The 19730-nt window shown below is 41.8% G+C and overlaps 1 protein-coding gene across 9 annotated transcripts in view; it reads left to right on the top strand.

The window, feature by feature from the left end:
- The window catches only part of KMT2C (lysine methyltransferase 2C), a 190205-nt gene that overhangs the window by 59224 nt on the left and 111251 nt on the right, over nt 1-19730 (top strand). For all 9 annotated transcript variants that reach the window (XM_054644553.2, XM_077189555.1, XM_077189707.1 and 6 more), the window contains 3 exons: nt 910-1048; nt 14352-14558; nt 18436-18575. In XM_054644553.2, the coding sequence (XP_054500528.2) occupies nt 910-1048; nt 14352-14558; nt 18436-18575 (486 nt within the window). The remainder of the gene's footprint in view (nt 1-909; nt 1049-14351; nt 14559-18435; nt 18576-19730) is intronic.

Below are 19730 nucleotides of genomic sequence, written 5' to 3'. Positions count from 1 at the left end.
GCAGAAACACCAAATTCTGTTCCTCTACAGCCTTGAACCTTGTTCTGTGCATTCTGGTGCACTTGGAGCAGCACTTTTCCATGTCCTTGTGGTAAATCCCTGACTCCCTCCAAGCAAAGGGGGAAATGATTGGGAAGAGGATTTAAAGTTGCACAGACAGTGGCAACTTCACATTTCAGAGTAAAACCAAACTTTCTAGTCAAATCTAGCATTGTCAGCTAGATGTATATATTTTTATTTATATATAATATATATATATATATTTTATATATATATATTATACATTTATATATTTATATAGATGTATATATTTTTCTGTCTAACAATGTAATGTAAAAGTATGCTAAAAAATTGGTTATATTCCTTCAGTTCAGAATGAAGTTTAAGCTGGCATAAACCAGGTCTTTCATTCCTTCACCTCCTCAACCCTGTGTCAGCATAGTTAGTGCAACCAGGAATGAATTTGCAGGGAATTGAACAAAGTTAAAGGTAACAGGGGAGGAAAAAAGGTTTAATATACCCCAGAGTAGTGTGCTCACTGTGATGTTTGTTCAAGGCTGACACAGCAGGTGCATGAGAGATGTGGGGAGAATGGAAATGCCTAAAATTCCAGCCTTGTATGAAATTTGTCACTGAACAGCTCTCCCCTTGCCCCATTTCTTGTTGCTGTTGAACAGCTTTAGTTCACAGTGGTACTTTGTGTTATGGAAATAATGTTGTAAGCATCCAGTTTCATGTTTTAGCTAGATGTGCTAATTTCCTATTCTTCTCATTTTGTTGTGTGGCAGAAGATATTTACATGGGTTAACCTGTCTGTAAATAAAACCGATGTTTTCTGTGCAACGGAAAGCTTCCAGATGCAGATGAAATAGTAAATATTTTCCTTTTTGTGTTTTTTTTTTTACCCAGAAGTCAAAGAGCAGTCTGCAGAAGAGGATGCCCAGACAGAAGTGGAGAGCACCAAGCAGCTAACACCAGTCCTTCAGCACTCTGTGTCCGAGGAGTCCGCCAGCTCCACCGCCTCCGTGGGTGTGGAAGCCAAAACCAGGTGAGTGAGAGAGCCAGGGGGAGGTGGCTGCTGAGTCAGGGGCAGGGCTGGGGCTTTGGGGTGCAGAGTGCTCAGGGCACAGGGCTGGGACTCTCTGTAGCTGCTTTGAAGTTTGGGGCTGTGCTTTAATTGGCGTACGGGGAGATCAAGGTGAGAAGCGCGTTCCGTGAGTGCTGTCCTTCCTCACAGGGCTCTGGGAAAGCCTTGAGTTACAGCTGGGGAAATGAAAGGAGGCATCAGTGATAGGAGATAAAATGTGATTACTGAAGCTTTCCTGCTGTGTAGGAAATGGTGTATTAGCAAATTTATAGAAAGTTATTTTTTGATGTTGCAGCTTGTATGAGTGTATTTTCAGGAACAAAGTAAACCAAATCCCTTGCCATGTCTCCTGTGTTCTTCCTTGTTTTGGAATTTATAACAGAGAAAATAACATTTGTATTTTTAAATATTTTTATTAATACAAATTAGCCTAAAAGCAGTGAAAGTATTAATTATGTTACACGAGGGAAACCAGAGCACGCTGTCTGTGATCACTGTTGAAATGGTGTCACACAATTCTAGCAGAGCTTCTCTGGTGAAGCTCTGATAAAAGCTTCTAACCCAGTTGCAGGTCTCTCCTGCTGCAGAAGGTGCTCTTACCAGCTACCAGACAGTTACAGGTGTAATTATATTTTGACAGACTTGGAGAGAATTGTCGTCATCGTTTCTCTTCCTCCTAATCCAACACAGAGCATATTTTCCATGCACAAAAAATTACTTAATCTACTTGATGCATATATAATTTTCATGTTTTACATGCTCACAAACTTCTTAGATTTCAAGAGCTACTTTCCTTCTTAGAGAAAATTCAGTTAATAGTTTTTGTGCATATACCTGAGTGAAATACATAAAAATTTCTCTTCTTGATGGAATTTTCCAAGGCTGAGATTAAGTTGCACTAAATACGTAGAGCAGCTTGAACTGAGCAGCTGTTTTGCTTCATTATTTGACCCTGTTTTGGATAACTTGCAAAAAATTTAGTGCTGTTTCATCCACTCTCTGTTCTTCTCAAGGTTACTTTTTTTGCTGTTATCATGAATATTTGATTACACCACTTTCCATAGCCATAGACTTGTTTCTTAAAAGCTGGACAACAGTCTCCTGGAAAAACTTTGGCCTGGTTCTGAGCCAGCCCTTATTTGCCCTCAACTTATTCTTCCTTCCAACTGAAAGAGTTGACTTTGATCAGTCAGGATGGAATGGCAATTATGTGCTCATTGCTTTGGCTGATCAAAGTATTAAAAGGCTGAGTACTATTATTTTTTAATTAAAATAATAGTGATCAGACTCTGTCTCTGACATTTTGGAAAGAAATGTATTGAGGAGATATGAAACTGCTAATTGGGAATCAGAGGGTTTGTCTGACCCCAGGTAATTTTGATTTCAAACTTGGATGCAGAATGAGGGTTAGTTGCAGAAGTCATTGAAGTCCTCAGAACAGTGGAAAAACCCCACATGTCAGGGTTTCTGTGGAAGTGATTCTTGATAAAAGTTTCTTCTGATCTGTGATGTTTGATCAATCATTTGTGTCATGGTCTGTGTAGTGCTGCCACTGACATTGTGTCATGCAGGGGCTGGAGGACTGAATTCTGGGTGCTTGACTCTGTTTTCTTTGGAGAAAATGCAGTGTGTGAAATAACAGACTCTGCTAATGCTTATGTAATGACTGGAGGAGATGTATCAAGATACAGGATAAAAAGTGACTCCACAGTGCCTTAAAGCTGTTACTTGGGGAAGTAGTTTTAAAGCTGATTTCCAAATAAGTCATATTCATCAGCTTCATCTCTTTCTTGGTAAGCTTTTCTGGTTTATAACTTAAGTAGCTTCCACTTTCTAATAAAATGGAAGAGTTGGTGTATTTAAAAATAGCTTTAGGTATGTGAGACATAGGAGCATTATGAGAGTATATCATAACAGACAGAGCAGAAATTGCCTAGAAGACAGAAAAGAATCCAAGCTTCCACAAGAAGTAGATAAAGGTGTAGGTGGAGCTACTTTTGCATTGCTTTTTCAGAGTTCAGTATAAGAAAATTCTGTGTTTCTGTCTTTGGTAGTGAAGATAAAGGAATTAGAGAAACACAGGACACAGGGTGTAAAATAAAGTCTTTTCCATGAAAAAAAATAAATAATTTACTACTAAAAACCAGTGATTTTAACATAGGAGGACATGTCAAAGCTAGGATGGGGATTTCAGTAGCTGAGAGATTAGCCAGAACTTGGCTTGAGTGGTGTTTCTCTCTGGATCCTTCCTGAGACTGCAGCTAAATAAAAACATTCAAGAGAAAGGCGAGAGAGCTGGTAAATTTTGGAACCTTCCTGAGGTGGGATATGGGAAACCAAGAAAACAACTGACAGCGAGTGGAATTGGGCAGGGAATTCAATAACAGATTCAGGATTAATGCTCAGAAAGGAATGTGTTAAAAACCCCATTAAAATAAAGAGAGTCTGAGCCATACTGGGGTGGGGAGGCTGAAAGGGCTGAGGCGTGTGCTTGAAAGGAGCGAGTGAATTATTGACCACATGTGGGGAGGGGCAATAACATCAAGCAGAGATAAACTCCCAAGCCTGGCAGGGGCAGGGGTAACACTGCCAGCTCCTATATATCACGAGCATCATGGGTTTTGGAGCCTTTTCCTTTGGTTGTTCCCTTTTTTCTTTTTATAAGCCTTGTGAGAAGCTTCTGTCAGGCCAGGACTTATGGCTGAGTGGAATCCAGCTTCTTCCAAAGGAATCTGCTGCCTTGGTTTGTGCTGCCTGCAGAGAGCAGGGGAAGTGCAGCCCTTGGGGAAGGCAGGGAGCCAGGAGCCGGCTGCGACTCAGAGCAGAGCCCACTTCCACCTTCCTCCTCTGGTTCCCACATTGGCAACCCTTGGCATTAAAAGCTAAGGAGAATGGCCTAGAAACACAATTTCATAGAAGAACAAAACACCTTTTGATTCATTTTAGTTTCTGTCTGCTCTCAGAGAATGTGGATTGCATTAATTGCATGTTTTCAGTCCTTTTGCCATAATCATGAAGACAGAACATTCTTAAAAAGTAGAAGCTGAGGTTTTCACACAGCTCTTTTTGATTTTGGTGCTTTGGCCTGCTTAAATATCTGCTCTTGTGAGATTGTTGCTAAAACTACAAAAAAACCCCCAAAGAACTGGCAAAACACCTTCCTGCTTTCTTGCTTCACTTGTAATTGGACAAAGCACGTAATTTTCATTCCAGACCAATTGCGCCATTCCCTGTTATTTTGTTGCTGCTGCTGCTGCTGAGATGAAATCTGGAGTGTGGAGATGGAGGGCTTGGGTGCTTTATTCCATCAAAAAGAAGTGGTTGGTGAGCATCTGTAGATTGTGTGAACAAAGAAAATAGTAAATAAGTAGCAGTGGGCTTCTTTATTTTTGTTCCTTTTTTTTAAAATAATCTTAAGCACATTACAAAATTTGTAACAGGGCAACACTCAGTGGAAGAAGAAATTGTAGAGTGGCAGAGAGTAGACAGATAGAATAGGATTATTCTGGATAGAATAATACTGCAGTGATGGAAGGAAAAGCTAGATCTCTAGCCTGGAGGAAGTTAGATTACTATTTAATATTAAAATATGTTTAAAAATTTGTTGAAGTTGTAAAGTCAAGCACATGTTTTGGGGAGATACCAGTATTAAGATTAATTTTGAAACTGATTATTTCTTTTTATGAGCATGTACTGTGATACAGTTTGTAGTTTTATGAGAATGTTTTTCTCCAAGAATAGTTTCTGCAGAGAATGGACCTTTGGCATGACACAGGGCATTTGAAGCCATTGCAGAGTTTTGCCTTTACATTTCCAGCTCTAGATCCATATAAGCTATTATGGGATCTTCCTCTGAAGCCAGTGATTTACATCTGGAAAGAGGACATAGCATTCCTTTCTCTTTCAAACAGAAGTACTACTTCAGCATTTTATTAATGACCAGTCTAACCCAGAATGGAATTACTGATTTGGCTAGCAGGGCACAACTAAAGACTAAGACCACACACTGAAAAATGAGAAAAAAAGTTAAATATTTACTGGTTTTCCATCCTGTTTGTTCATGCATTATTAGGGAAATGGTCTCAAGAAGAATTCTGTGACGAATCATTGTTAAAGCAACTTTTCCTTAGATTTATAGGGCAGGAAGGGACCTTTGGAACTCATCTAATTCACCTCCTTTTCCAAGGCAGTTATCTACAGCTGTCATTCCTAACACAAGCTTACATAAACTGCTCTTAAATCTTCCAGTAATAAAAGCTCCAAATCTTCCCTAAACAGTCCCTTCCAGTCTCTTCTTTGTTTTTACTGTTGGAACCCCTTTGCTCACATCTAACACACATTCTCCTCGTCCTGGGTTTATTCCATTGCTACTCATACCATCTGCCAAGGATAATGGAGGACAGCTTTGTGCAAAAGTCTCTCATTTAATTCCCCAGCATGCTTTACCTCGTAACAGAAATCCCAAATTTGTTCCTACTTTCTTTGTAGATGATGTTTTCTTGAGCTCAGATCCTTCTTGCTGGTTTGAGTTTTCTCCAGATGGTCTGTGTCTTTCTCAGAGCACAGAAGGCGTGTCACACGAATGGGGCCAAAGAAGGGTTTCACAGGCAGCCAAAATCCTGCCTTTTGCTTAGGCTGAACAATTGCCATTGTGGCCATAATGTGTTTAATGCTCTCATGTAGGACTTGTGCCTCGTGGGATTTGACACCACAATCAGTGACATTCATGGCTGGGCCTTTAAGTTGCACAGACCTTTGCTCCATGATTTAGTCTGTTCTGGAGGAAGGTCCAACCACAGAAACCATGAAATGTCTCCTGCCCAGCATGAGCAGGTGCTCACAGGTGCTCCAGGTTTCTGGAGTCCCACTCTCAGCCTCTTGGATGCTCTTAGGCAGCTTTTCTGTCTCATCCCCATCCTAAGACAGCAAGTCTCCACCTGGGCCTGCCCTGCTGCTTGCATGTTCTGCACTGGTGAGCAGCAAGCTGAGCACTGGCAGGTCAGGTCTGATGCCTGGACCAGTTTTCTGTCCTCTGGGAGATGGCAGACAGACAGACAGACAGAAGCACCCCATTGGCTGCAGTCTGTCAGGCCATGCTGAAGGGCTGGGGGCAGTACTCACTGCAGCATGGGATGTCTGCTTTGTCAGGGATTGCACAGGTACAGGATATTCACAGACAGGTAATAGTCTGGGATCTTCTGTGTCAGTGTTGAGTGAATACAGTGTTTTCTCTCATTTCTTCCAAATATCACCTCTTCCATTTGTTTTGTTTTTTGTTTTTTTTTTTTGCCTCCAGCTTTCTTTGCCAGCTTCTTGTGTTTTTTATGCTGTTGGATAGTCATATTCCCATTCTCTTTGCTAATTCCAAATTGCTCATCAGTTTTAATCATTGTTTCAAGGTTCACCTAGTTGAGGTTTACTCTTCTTTGTCTCTTTGCCTGATGCGCAGTTTCCTTCCATCCATTTCCACTGGCTTCTAGACAGGTGTTTGTTACATGGTATTTCTTCTCACCTTTTTGTCCATTTTCTCATTCATTTCCTTGTCAGTTGTGACTGTTTTCTTCTTGCTTCCTTCTGCTGTCTGTGTGATTTCTGTTGTTTCCCATAGTCAGTAGTCTCATTTCTCCAGCACCTTCCATTCCTCTCACACACCAAACTCTGCGTTGTGCCCTGAATTCCTTCCTTGCTTCCATACAGAAGCTGATGGAATGTATAAGCAATTTCACTGCTAAAATCTGGACTCTGAGCACCCCAGAGCTGTAGCTGCAGAGATGATCCCTGTGAGTGTCTGTGACCTTGGCCAGAAGGATGTTCATTCCCAGGGAATGGATGGTGCATGTGGAGTCTGCTTTCACTCTGGGACTGAGAGATTGGAGTGTGCTTAGTGAGGAGAGAATCCTTGTGCTCGTGGCTTCAATGTGCTAAAGCTGTTCTGAGGCATGTGTGCTCTGCTTGGTGAGGATAGAAGCATTTAGAGAAATGAGTTGGGACTAGTTTTCATAGGGTTACAGAAAGTCTATCTAACTTCAGAAATGAATACAGTGAAACTCAAAACATGGCACAGAACAACAGAAGGGTTGATCAAAGATCTCAAGGAGATTCCAGTTAATTCAGGACCCTTCAGTCTCTGAAAGATGTTGGAGAAGGAAGATAAGAAGCTTCAGAGTCATAGATGGAGTAGGAAAGGTGGCTGTATCCTGACTGTTTATTTTAATGCAAGAAGCTGAGGGTCATCAAGTGAAACTTTTAAGGGTTAGATGCAAAATAAAAGGAGGTGATTCTTTGTACAGCAGAGAGTTGTCTAGAGTGATACCCTTGCCAAAGGATGTGGTTTGCTGAGACTTTAGGTGTGGTCAAGAGTAGACTGGGCAAGTTCAGGAAAGGGAAAATGAGAACGAGTGTAGAGGAATCACAGTTGACACAGGGAGGCCCTGAACTGAATGTGCTGGGGGCAGGGAGGGTATGGTGTCTGCCTCCTCTTCAATATCCCTGCACCTCTGCTTATCTGGCTTAGATGAAGCTTTCTTGAAAAACTGCTGTTTAAAGCCAACTTGCTAAATGGTAAATCTCAGTAATTTTCAGATAGTAAGAACCTACTCAGTATTTGTATGAAGTTCCCTCCCAGAGAGGTTGGCACCTCTGTGTGAGTTGGGTGTGGCTGGAAGTGCTCAAGGCCAGCCTTGGAGCAGCCTGTTGCAGTGGAAGATGTCCCTGCCCTGGTAGGAGGGTTGGAACTGGATGATGTTTAAGGTCCCTCCAGCTCAAACCATTCTGTGTATTATATTTTAATTACCAAGAGAGAGAATTTGGTTTACACAGACAATACTTTCTGGGCAGAGATGCATCCTGAAGGTTGAAGCTACAGGACTTCTTATTCTTTGACTTTTATCCCTCAGAGGTGAAGATAACTCTCAGAATTGCATGAATTGCTACTTTTCAGGTACAATCAGTTGCATTCTATCAGGGATTGTTATTTGAGAGGACAAGTCAGTTCACGTGGACCTTAAGGAATTATCTAGAGGGCCTTGGATTGGACCTCTAAATTCCCTTTTTTTCAGCACTGGCATTCTGGTAACTCCTCTTGCATCTAGGGTGTGTTAAACCCTAACTGAACTTTAAATACTTGTTTAAATTAAAGCTGACACAATTCATGGTGAATAAGAATGTATTTTCTACATTTCAAAATGTCAGCAAGATGTGTTGTTTTGGTTGTGTTTGGAGGGGAATGTTTTCTTTCTTTCAAATGAGAAGAGTATCATTAAGTTGATTATATGGCTGTAGAACTCCAACTGTGCTGGTTTGAAGAAATTGGAAAGCAGTTATTGTCTAATGCAGTTTAATTGCTTTGTATAAACTTTTAAAATTCTTCACTTGAAGTTCATATGAGCTCTCTCCCGCCTCCTTTTTTTTTTCAAAGAATTATGCTGCATAAGTTAAATACTTAATTCAACCCCAAATCACTATAATAGTATAATAGTGTCAAACAACTTCACAATTTCAAGTTGTTCTGTGATTCAGGTACCTATTGGAAGGAGATTGTGCATCAAATGCTTAAATACGGCTTTTAGCAGAGATTTTTTGCTTCTTTCTCTTTGTGGTGTCTCCATTTGCCCTTTCCATCCTTGTCTGTCCTCAGTATCTTCATTCACAAGGGTGATTTATTGGGTTGTTAATGCTGTATCAATGTAAAGCTGTTATGCCTCACCTAATGAGGTTTCTTCAGTAGTTTCCTTTCAAGCTTTGTTATTATTGAGGTCCAGATATTTACAGAATATTTAGATACTGCTGAAAAGCTTCATCTGAATCTGAGTTTTAAATAAACTTTACTTCTGTGAATATCTCACATATATTTGAACTCACACTGATGCAGACCCCCAGTATCATTTTAAGTCAGAAATGGGGTTTTTTTCTTCACTTAAAGTGCAGCTTGGAGGTATTGATTTGAATTTACATAAATGATACAATGGTGAATCTTCACTAAGGAGAACACTTTACTCTTTAAATAACACAGCATAAAATGAGAGCAAAGGTATTTAGTGTATTAGCACAACTTGGCAGAGCTAAATAAATAGTAGGTCCCCTGTAGCGTTTCATTTAGCCTTTTAGCATATGTTAAAACTACTAACAGGGTTAGGTGGAAGAAGAATTCTCAAGGCCAGTTCTCATCAGTCTCCTTTGGTAATTAGTACAAATGATGCTCTGAAGTTCTGTTTTGCTCCCAAGTACTCCATTTCACTGTGATGAGCTTAGTTTTAATAGTGAAAAATAGATGTTAAAAACACTATAAATTCCTGTAACAAGTAGTGTGTGAAAAAGACATCCTGAAGGCATTTCCAGGCCTTTAAAAACAAATTCGTAGCAAAAGTCACATGATAATCCTCTTCATTTTCTTTTTCAACCCAAACCATGAATGAAAGAAATCTTGATGTTTTCCAAGTTGGATTTCTTTTTGACTTTAGTGCAATTGTTATCATGGTAATTGGCAGTAGTGATCATCTGCAGCTTAGTGTTTAATGTTGAGGAAGTGGCTATAGTGGATCTTAGTGGAATTGCCATGCCTTGCATTTTCTCAAATATAATCCATTGTTTTTTCCTGTTTAAACCTGGTTTTAATGTGAATAATTGGAATAGGTAAATGCACAGCAAAACTCCTTTGGTAATACCATTCCCACAGTAGGCTGGGAGGGATTTCAGAAAAGTTACAAGGTGAGCATCCCTGGAGCTGAATCCAAGAGTTTGAATTTCTCCTGCTGTTGACAGCCTCCCCTTTATCTCTGTGTGATGCTTGGATTCCCCTGTGCAGGCTCTGCTGAAAGAAGGGCACCTTTAACTCCTCTCTGCAGAGCAGGCAGCTGCAGGATTTCCTTTAGCCTGCCACCCTCTCCATTGAGTACTGAAAGGATTGGGTAACTTCAAGCATCTCACTGACAGACATGCTCAGCATAGGCTCTTTGCTGTCTTGCTTGGAAGGAAGTTGCTCTGTGAGAATGGGGAAGGAGGATTTACTGCCCCAGCTGTGGGGCTGTGGGGGCATGGCAGTGCCCCAGATCACTGCAGCTTCTGGTGCTTTCTTCCCATGTATGAAAAACAGGCAGGAGAGTGAGAGTGAGATACTGTTGAGGGTCACACAACCTCCCCTGGACACATCTGGAGATTTGCAGAAGCTGCACAGTGCTCACATGGGCACAAGTGCACATCTGTGAGATATGGGCCACAGCATAAACAAAACATGTTTGCATGAGCCAGTCTGCACATCTGCTTGTTATCAAGGAGCCTTGGCTGGCACAGGATTACCCAGTGCCATTTCCTAGCTCAGAAGGATCCAGGAGGGGCCTCTGCTTACTCCTACAGGTATTGGTAATCCTGATGCTACAGCTTAATTCTGCTAAAAAATAATTTTGGGGGACTCTCAGTTTTACCTCAGTTCTCTGACTGAATATTTGCAAGCAAACCAGATGTTTCTCCTCCTCTGGTTGTGATTTAATATTGTGCAATTAGTTGCCCAATAGTGCATGTGTTGAAATGAAGTCGTTTCAATGGGAAAGTCTGAGTTTGAGGATGAGTCCTGATGCCTGTCATCAGTCAAGTAAAGGAAATAGTGACTGGTCTCCTTTCCTTCAGGATTAAGTGGCTGCAGGGCATTTTGTTATGCTTTGTCAGGATGTGGACAGGGGACGATTATAGCACTTCAGATTCTTGTCAGAAGGTTGAGTAAATTCTGTGTAAGGAAGAGACACTGATGGGATGAAATAAGGACCTGTAGAAGAGAGTGATGGGATCAACATGTTTCTTGTTAGAAAGGGCATCCTTCAATCCAAGGAGGCAAGTCTGGATCTCCTCCCATGGCTCAATGGGAACAGACATTAGCTTCAGACATTACTAGCTTTTCTGCCTCTTACTGCATCCCCAAAACCCAGCATGTCTGGTTCATTCTGAACACAGTTTTTCCTCAGTGTTGTGTATTGAAATTACTGTGCATTCAAATCTACAAAATCCTCTGGGATGAGGTGAGGGATAGGAGCACCTCCTGGTAATAAACCACCTCTGGATCTTTAAACTCTTACAAGAAAGTAGCATTTCTCATGGCAAAATATGTAATTTAAGTTGAAGTTACAGATAACGATGAACTTTCATTTTGAGTTGGAGCACCTCAGATATATCTTAAATGGAATACTGTTGAGCTGCTTTTTTTTTAGTAGTTTATAAAAAGATTTGTGACACATTGTCTCTTGCTTTTTATCCCATTTTGAATTATCCTGTTCTTAAAATATGTTAATTATGATAACAGATCTAGGGTTTGATCTTAAGATTTGCCAGTATCTCTATTTCGTTATCTTCAATATGAGAGCTCTTCTTGCATCACAGATTTAGATCCTCTAATTGCATATTGACATATGGAAAGTAGATTTGTAAGTACTTTCTGCAGTCCTCAGATGATAAGAAAAAATCTCTACCTTCTGCCCATACAGACATAACTTAAAATATTTACTGAGCACTTAAAGCTAAAAGGCTAACGTGGTGGACTGGCCACTTTGCACAGCATGACAAGCCAGCAGCTGTGCCATGTCAGGGGGCACAGGAGCATGGCTCTCCTGCAGAGGGTCTCTCCAGCATCCCAGCAGAGGCAGGGAGTTCACTGCCACTGTGGCTGGCTGGCTCTGGGAGCAGTTGAAGCCCCTCTGCTTATAACCCCCCTGGAAAGTGTGAAACCTTTTTTCCCCCTTTGTATAATCTCTCCCGTCTGTCTCAGCCCCACAATGTCCTGCCAGTGCTCTGGGCACGTTCTGCTGCTCCTGTCTTGAACTTCTGCACTGAGTGCTCACAACCTTCAGTGAAGGCTCCCAGCCCCCTCCCCGTGGCGAGCACTCTGTTCAGCTGCGTTCCCAGCTCTGCTGAAGCAGGAGCAGTAGCACGAACCATATGATTCTTGACAGCTTCACAGCTGTCCACACCACGCTGCAGAGTAGCTGTGAAACTCACTGCTCCTGTTGTTTCACTCCACCCTGCCTGCAGAATGCTGGAAGTTGTGATACTGGAGCTGCTTTACAGGCTCCAGAAATACCAGCTTACTCCTGTATGCCTTTTCAAATAATACCACTTGAAAAGTTACTTTATTTTTTTCTTAATTACTGTTTCGTATTTCTCTTTTATAGATCTTAACATCACTGCATATTTGCTATGACTCCACTTTAAAGGGCTTTGTTTATTTGTTTGTAATTATCTTGAAGTCTTTTAATGAGCAGTGATAGTCTGTCCTAACAGGATGTATGAATAATTATTTATTCCACTGTGGATAATTTTGTGTTTGTAACTGGTGTAATTTATATACCATGGCATTGCCTGTTTAAATCTCTTAAGTCTCCTCCCAAGTCTCTCTAGTCTCAACCAGCATAAATAGCTTTGCTTTCCCAGCTTAGGAACTCTGCCTGTGAGGCCATATCAGGTTTCCCTGGCAGTCCAGTGGTTACAGTCACTGACAGACAAATAATAGTGTATTTGTTGCTCTATCACACTAAAAGCTAGCTATAAAATAGACATATGTACTGTTCAGTGTAACTTTTCACTTTTCACTGCTCTCACACTACCTTTATCCATCTTTTCTTTGAATTTTTTTGTCTTCAGATATCTTTTTCTAAAGATTTCCAGAACGTGTCAGACATTTGCCATCAGCTCCGGGGGTTGTGCTGGCTCATGCTGGTTGTGTGTTGAGGCACATCAGTGAGGGATGTGCAGCCAAGGCCACGAGATGAGGACAAATGTTTCCTAACAGTACCATAGGAAGGTGTAATTTCAGTACCATGAATGGGACTTAATTTATCTGCCCACCAACCTGCATGTTTCCAGTGGTCCATCTGCCTTAATGAAAGTGCAGTCCTATCTGTCTATATATATAAAAGTTTTTTGCTTCATTCTGGGCTTCATTTTGGGCTCATGAAACACTTCTGCCTTCCTTAGCATCTGACTGTCTGGTATTAGCAGTAGTAGTAGGCCAGGTCAGTTTTCTTTCTTCTGTTTCTTTCTTCCTATTGTTGCTCTATGGTGAGAGCAAAAGGAGCCATCCCAGAGTATGATAAACCAAATATCAGAGGCTTTGATGGATTCTTGGGGTTTTCTGTTCTGATCTGGAACTTTCCTTTTCCACTTCCACTTCTTTCTGTTGCTGTTCTTGTCTCTCCAGGCTGAAAAGCACAGGAGGCTTTATTTTCCCCCCAGAATTTAGTAAATATTTTACAGCAGTTTAGCCTTAAGGTTTTCTCTTCCTCCCACTTCACTTCTCTCCTCTCACTCACACAGCACAGACTGTCCCAAATCCAAATGTGCCACCTTGGAGATGCACTGAAATCTATTTAAATGGAATCCAGGCATAACCAAGCCTCTATCCAAGTGCCTGATTCCCTGAGGCATCTTTTTGGGGTCTTTGGGGCATAAATACGAAGCAAACAGAATTGCTCATTTAAGCATTAAAAAAAAAGTGTTAAATGGCCTTCCTTTAATGCAAACTGCATTAGTTGCAGAAGTTCACATTTTAAGTTTGTGGGTATGTTTATTATAGAAATATTTTTCAGTAGCTTCCATATGATGTGACACAAGGAGTGCTGTCAGAGCTGTCATTTCAATCCTGTCGCTGTGTTGTGCATGTTAAAACATAATTGCAAATGGTACAGGGTATTGCAGCGGTCACGGTTCTGTAAATATAAAATTCCTCCAGTAAAACTTTTAGACATCATTTTGTTTTTAAATACTGAAGTAAATGAGGATGGTTGCATTTGTGCATGTGGTGTGCTCTGGCACGTGTGTCTGTAGGCATTGCTGTGGTTTTCTCATTATTCCATTTTTCTCCATGCTAGTAAACCTTTTAGTCTATAGTATTTACACATTGGGTTACACATGAGCTGTGTGTGCTTCCAGAAAGGTGTGTGTGTTGTAATGTTCTACGTGTTCTGTAACATTGTGATGCCTTTTAGCAAGTATGTGTCTAGACACACAGAATTTCGGAAATTCTAATCATTTGAATATAACATGGACATTTTTTTGTTTGCTTCCTTAATCAGGCAGTTTTGTGAACAGAAAAAGGTTCTTTTAATGTAACTGTTAATTAGCTGGAGAAAGTGTTTCTGAATGCTGAATTCTGATACCTGACAGCACATTGGAGCTTTTATTGTCTTGTTATAAAGGGTTAAATTAGCATGAAATTTGCTCTTTGATGGGGTATCCTCTGCTGGTTTTCCCCCCAATAAAGAAGTAATGATCTTCCTTTTTACAGCGAACAACTCTGCGCCTTTTGTTACTGTGGAGAACGGAGCTCATTAGGACAAGGAGATTTAAAACAATTTGGTCCCACTCCTGGGTATGTTATCCCATGGAAAAACCAGCCTTTAAATAAGAGTGAAGCCAGCGACAGCACCGATGGAGCCTGTGAGAGAACTCCAAGGCAAAACTCAGTGCTGCGCAAACAGAGAGGCCAGAAGAAGTAAGTCTGTCCTAAAAGAAATATGTGGATTTTTTTTTTTAATTTTGCATGAAATTCAGGAATAATCTTTACTGGTTCTGTACTGCAATAGGCAAGTAACTTGTATTTGTGTAAATACGGGGTTATTAAAATATTAAAAATTGTTTGTATTAAAATATTAAATTGTATTAAAATTAAAAACAGAGAGGCCAGAAGAAGTAAGTCTGTCCTAAAATAAATACATAGATTTTTTATTTTGCATGAAATTCGGGAAGGATCTTTACTGATTCTGTACTACCATAGGCAGCTAACTTGTATTTGTGTAAATACGAGGTTTTAATACTAAAAACATACAACATGCACCCAAGCAGACTCAGCGAGTGTGGAACACTCTGAGCAGCTTTTGTAAGGAAAATTAGTATATACAAAAACCTAACTAAAAATGGAACCCCAGAGCAACCAACACATGAGGGGTAAAGCAGTGGCTGTCTCTTCTGCTTTTTTAAAAAAGGGTTTGTTTCTTCCCCAAGTGAGAATCTTCACTCTGGAAGAACACAGATAAGAGACATAGCTACTGTAAAGCACAAATCTGCTTGTGATGCTGAAGGAAAAGTACACATGAAGGGTGGCAGAGGATGGACTTCTGACACTTGATGTGTTGTGTAGCCTGGAATAAAGGGCAGCCTCTGCCCATTAGAGCCTTTCCTCTTGCCATCCAGCACTGACTCTCACCCTGGTGCCAGTGCTGTCCGGGCACACAGCAATGGTTCCTGCCCTGCAGGAGTGGGGTTTGCTGGCAGCTCTCCCAGACAGGGGCGTTTGGTCATGGTCCCCCGGCCTCTCAGTGATTGTGAGAGATGGCAGGGGCATACCTGGCCCTGCAGTGGAGGTTGCTCAGTACATGGTGTGTAATCGCTGCCGAGGGCACTGGGATGGGACTGATCAGAGCCACATCTTTGTGGGTGTGGGGATCCTGTCACTGGGGCCTTGTGTTGACTTGGGTTCATTCAGGGTTGGTGGTGAATGTGGGATCACTCAGCGCTGTCTGCGTGACAGAGGGGCTGCAACCCCGGAGAAACATGAAGGGTGGCAGTGGCAATGTAGGGCTACAGGGCATGGCTACGGGATGGGCCGAGTGGGGTTGAGGGCGGTGAGGGGTTGAGGGCGGTGAGGGGTTGAGGGCGGTGAGGGGTTGAGGGCGGTGAGGGGTTGAGGGCGGTGAGGGGCTGTGGGTGGTGAGGGGTTGAGGTTGGTGAGGGGCCACAGGTGGTGAGGAGTTGAGGGTGGTGAGGGGTTGAGGGCGGTGAGGGGCCACAGGCCGTGAGGAGTTGAGGGTGGTGAGGGGCCACAGGCAGTGAGGAGTTGAGGGCAGTGAGGGGCCACAGGCCGTGAAGAGTTGAGGGTGGTGAGGGGCTGTGGGTGGTGGGGGTGGAGGGTGATGCTGGTGGTCCAGCATGATGCAGGGGTGAGGAGAGGACAGGATCAAGGGTGGTATGAATGATGTGGGGTTGAGGACGGTGTGGGGCAGAGGACAAGGCAGTGATGGTGATGTACGACGCTGATGTGGAGCTGCGGGCAGAGCAGCAATGAGGGGTCGAGGGTGGGATGGTGATTTGGGACCGCAGGCAGTGTGGGGCAGTGGTGATGTGTGGGACAGGGATGCGGGGTTGAGGGCAGGGCTATGATCCAGGACAGTGGTGATGTGGGGCAGGGATGCGGGGCTGTGATCCAGGGCAGTGGTGATGTGGGGCAGGGATGTGGGATTGAGGGCGGGGCTGTGATCCAAGGCAGTGGTGATGTGGGGCAGGGATGCAGGGTTGAGGGCGGGGCTGTGATCCAGGGCAGTGGTGATGTGGGGCAGGGATGCAGGGTTGAGGGCGGGGCTGTGATCCAGGGCAGTGGTGATGTGGGGCAGGGATGCAGGGTTGAGGGTGGGCTGTGATCCAGGGCAGTGGTGATGTGGGGCAGGGATGCAGGGTTGAGGGTGGGCTGTGATCCAGGACAGTGGTGATGTGGGGCAGGGATGCAGGGTTGAGGGTGGGCTGATGATGCAGAGCCATGGGCAGTGTGTGGCACAAACCAGGCATTGGGGGATTGGCTCTGGGCTGGCCAGGGAGGGAACAATGAGGGAGGTGGCTGCTGGCTGTGCCAAACTCCCCAGTCAGACCTGCCTGTGGCTGTGCTGCTGCTGCAGAAGCTGCTCAGAGTGTTCCACACTCGCTGAGTTTGCTTGGGTGCACGTTGTATGTTTTTGTCATCATGTTGGTGGTGGAAAAGTGCACGTTGTGTAATGCTGATACAGAAAAGTGGCTTTTCTTAAAGCTAATAAAAGTAACACCTTCGCCTCAGGCTGTATTCTATAGGTATATGAAATATTTTCAGAAAAGTCTATAGAAAGGGCGAGATTGCAGAGTAAATTGAGAAGTTCTGGGAACGGATTGGTTTGATCTCGTGAGAAGCTTTTTTATATAGAAAAATGCCTTATCAGTGGAGATTCAGTTTTTCTTAAAGACCCTTTAAGCTTTGGTGTTGTGAGTAGCAGTTTGGTGTTGAAGGGGGCTCTGTTGTCAGGGGGTGAAGCACTGGCCCAGGCTGTGGATGATGGAGCATCCACTACAGAGCTGTGATTGTTGCATCCCTGGCAGTGTCCAAGGCCAGATTGGACAGGGCTTAGAGGAACATCTGGGATAGTGGATTGTGTCCCTGCCCATTGTAGGAGGGTTGGAATGAGATCCACTCCAACCCAAACCATTCTGTAATTGCAATGGACATAAATGGTGTTCAGGAACCAGTTTTGTCAAACAGAACATAGTGCTTTGTTAAGGAGGTTTTTTATGTTGATAGTGTCAGCATTTATAGGTTTTGGGGTAGATTTTTTTTTTTAATTATGCAGATCATGAAGATACCATGTAATAATGGCAAACTTAAAAGATTTCTTGGGTGATGCAAGAGAGATGTTACTCTCCTCCCCATAAACTAAGGGGTTTTAAAATGTATTTATGAATGTAATGGCTGAAGTAAAGCATGGTTTTCAGGAAAGCAGAGTTATCACAGGTTAAAATTCCACTGGTTACTGTATCTACTGACAAATGCATACAATTGAGTTATTAATAGCAGAGAGTAATCAAGTTCAAAGAGCCTTAGTGGAAAATGCAGCACCACCTTTCCTACCAATTGTTGAGGCATCAGTGATCAGGTCTCTTATCAGTAGGCCTAAATGCACACCCTTAGATGTCCAAGATATTCTTTAGCCTGCAGGAAATAATGGCAGAATTATCGCTTCTATTTTTTTTTTTTAAATGCAGTAATCTGAGTTGTGTGAATTGTTTTCTGATGAGATTAGAATTTGGGGAACAAATCAATAAGGTTATAAACTAATACAATATAGTTGTTTTTATATCACTGCATTTTTTAATCTCCCCCCCTCCTTTCCTCCAGCTCAACCCCACCTTTTATTTTTTTTTGCCATCTGATGGCATTGTATAAACATGTTTATTTCCAAACAGATTTTGAGGTCCTGGTCTTTTTTCTACCTTCTCCTCATAGCTGTAGTATTTTTTATAGGCTCCTCACCTCTGGATGTTATTACCTCATTTTCAGTTCCAAGGGTTGGGCAAATTTTAATATCAAACAGAATCAAACTTAAAGAAGCATGTGTGTCCTGAAGAACTGGAAGAGAGAGCAGGCTTGTTTACTGAATAGCAGCTTTAAGTGGAAACTGTTACTGGGGAAAGTGTTGGGATAAAATGTAAGGAAGACTTGTTCATGTTGATTTATATTTTATCATATTAGGAAAAAATTGTACTCACAAGCCCTGAGTTTTGGATTTGTGAGTACCTGGCTAATTGAACAAAGAATGTGGTCACTTCTAAGTTTGTTTTTCTGCTCCCTGCTCCAGATCTCGATCGAGTATAGCATCGTGTACCAGTGTAAGCACCCAAACTGCTTCTGACGATCAGGTTGTCAAATTCTGGGATGAACTCAGTTTAGTTGGCTTACCGGATGACATTGATGTTCAAGCCTTATTTGAGCCAACAGGTAAGGTCCATTCTTCTCCATCCTTTTTCTCCCTGTCCAGTAGCAGTACAGTAGCCACAGTGACATCAGTGAAGGTTTGCAGCTGTTGGTTTTTGGTGCTGTGGTGTTTGCCAAGTCCTCTGATGGTGCTTTGGTAGCTTTTGCCTGTGTCAGGTTTTGTTTTTGTAGTCTTCCCTCCAGAAAAGAGAATCCTCAGCTTTGTGTGGGGAAGTGTTTGTAATCTGCTGCTGAGCTGGTGTTCAGGTAGTGATACCTTCAGTACCATGATTCTGTTTTGGGGAGAAAAGGGAAAAGAAATGAGGCACAGATTAATATAATTCTCAAAAATGTTAGTCCTCTGATGTTACCTGATCTCCTGCAGCAAATTTAACTGGAAACAATGGAATAGAGGATTTAGAAGAGCAGTAGAGGCATAATGCACATGCATGTTTCCAGAATCTGCAGGCTTTCTGCCAGAAAAATGCCTGGTTTATCACCTGCTTTTTAAATTTCAATTAAACTTTTCTAGTAATTAAGTTATTAATTACTTCTTCAGACAGCATCTGTATCCAAATGCTGTGATGCCAGTAGTCCATTCACATATTTTACTCCAAAAAATGGAAATACATTTACATTATCATAAAAATGTCACTCTTTCATGAGTGTGGAAGCTTATTTCAAGGTCCAGTTAAAAACAACAAAAAAATTCTAGTGGTTTTGTTTTGTAAATAGTTTTACTATAGTGGGTGTAGATGGGTGGGTGTAGATTTATCAATCTACATTTTTAAAGTTGCTGTTATTTGTAAATGACTCTTCCCAAACCCATATAGAGATTTTTGGGATTTTTTTTTTGTAGCTTGAATTATTAAATTGGCTGATACCTAAGTTCAACAGTTAGTGTAAACCATCATTTCTAATTCCTGTATAAAGCAGTAAGAGTATTCCTTTGGAAGTGTACATCATTTGCATTGTTTTTTCCCAGAATTGAATTTAAAAAAAAACTTCCTGTAAGAGTTACCTGTTGAATTGTACAAATTATGATTTTTTTTTTAAGTAGATGTATCTCTATACTGTTTGTTGTATTGACTATTTTCTCAGTCTTTTATGTTTTATTTAATTTTATTTTTATTTTATTTTTTACTTTGAATTATTTTATTCTGGTCAATACCAAAAAAT

This window comes from Agelaius phoeniceus, chromosome 1 (genome assembly GCF_051311805.1).
Source record: "Agelaius phoeniceus isolate bAgePho1 chromosome 1, bAgePho1.hap1, whole genome shotgun sequence".
Lineage (NCBI taxonomy): Eukaryota > Metazoa > Chordata > Aves > Passeriformes > Icteridae > Agelaius > Agelaius phoeniceus.
This window is presented reverse-complemented; position numbering and strand designations above follow the sequence as displayed.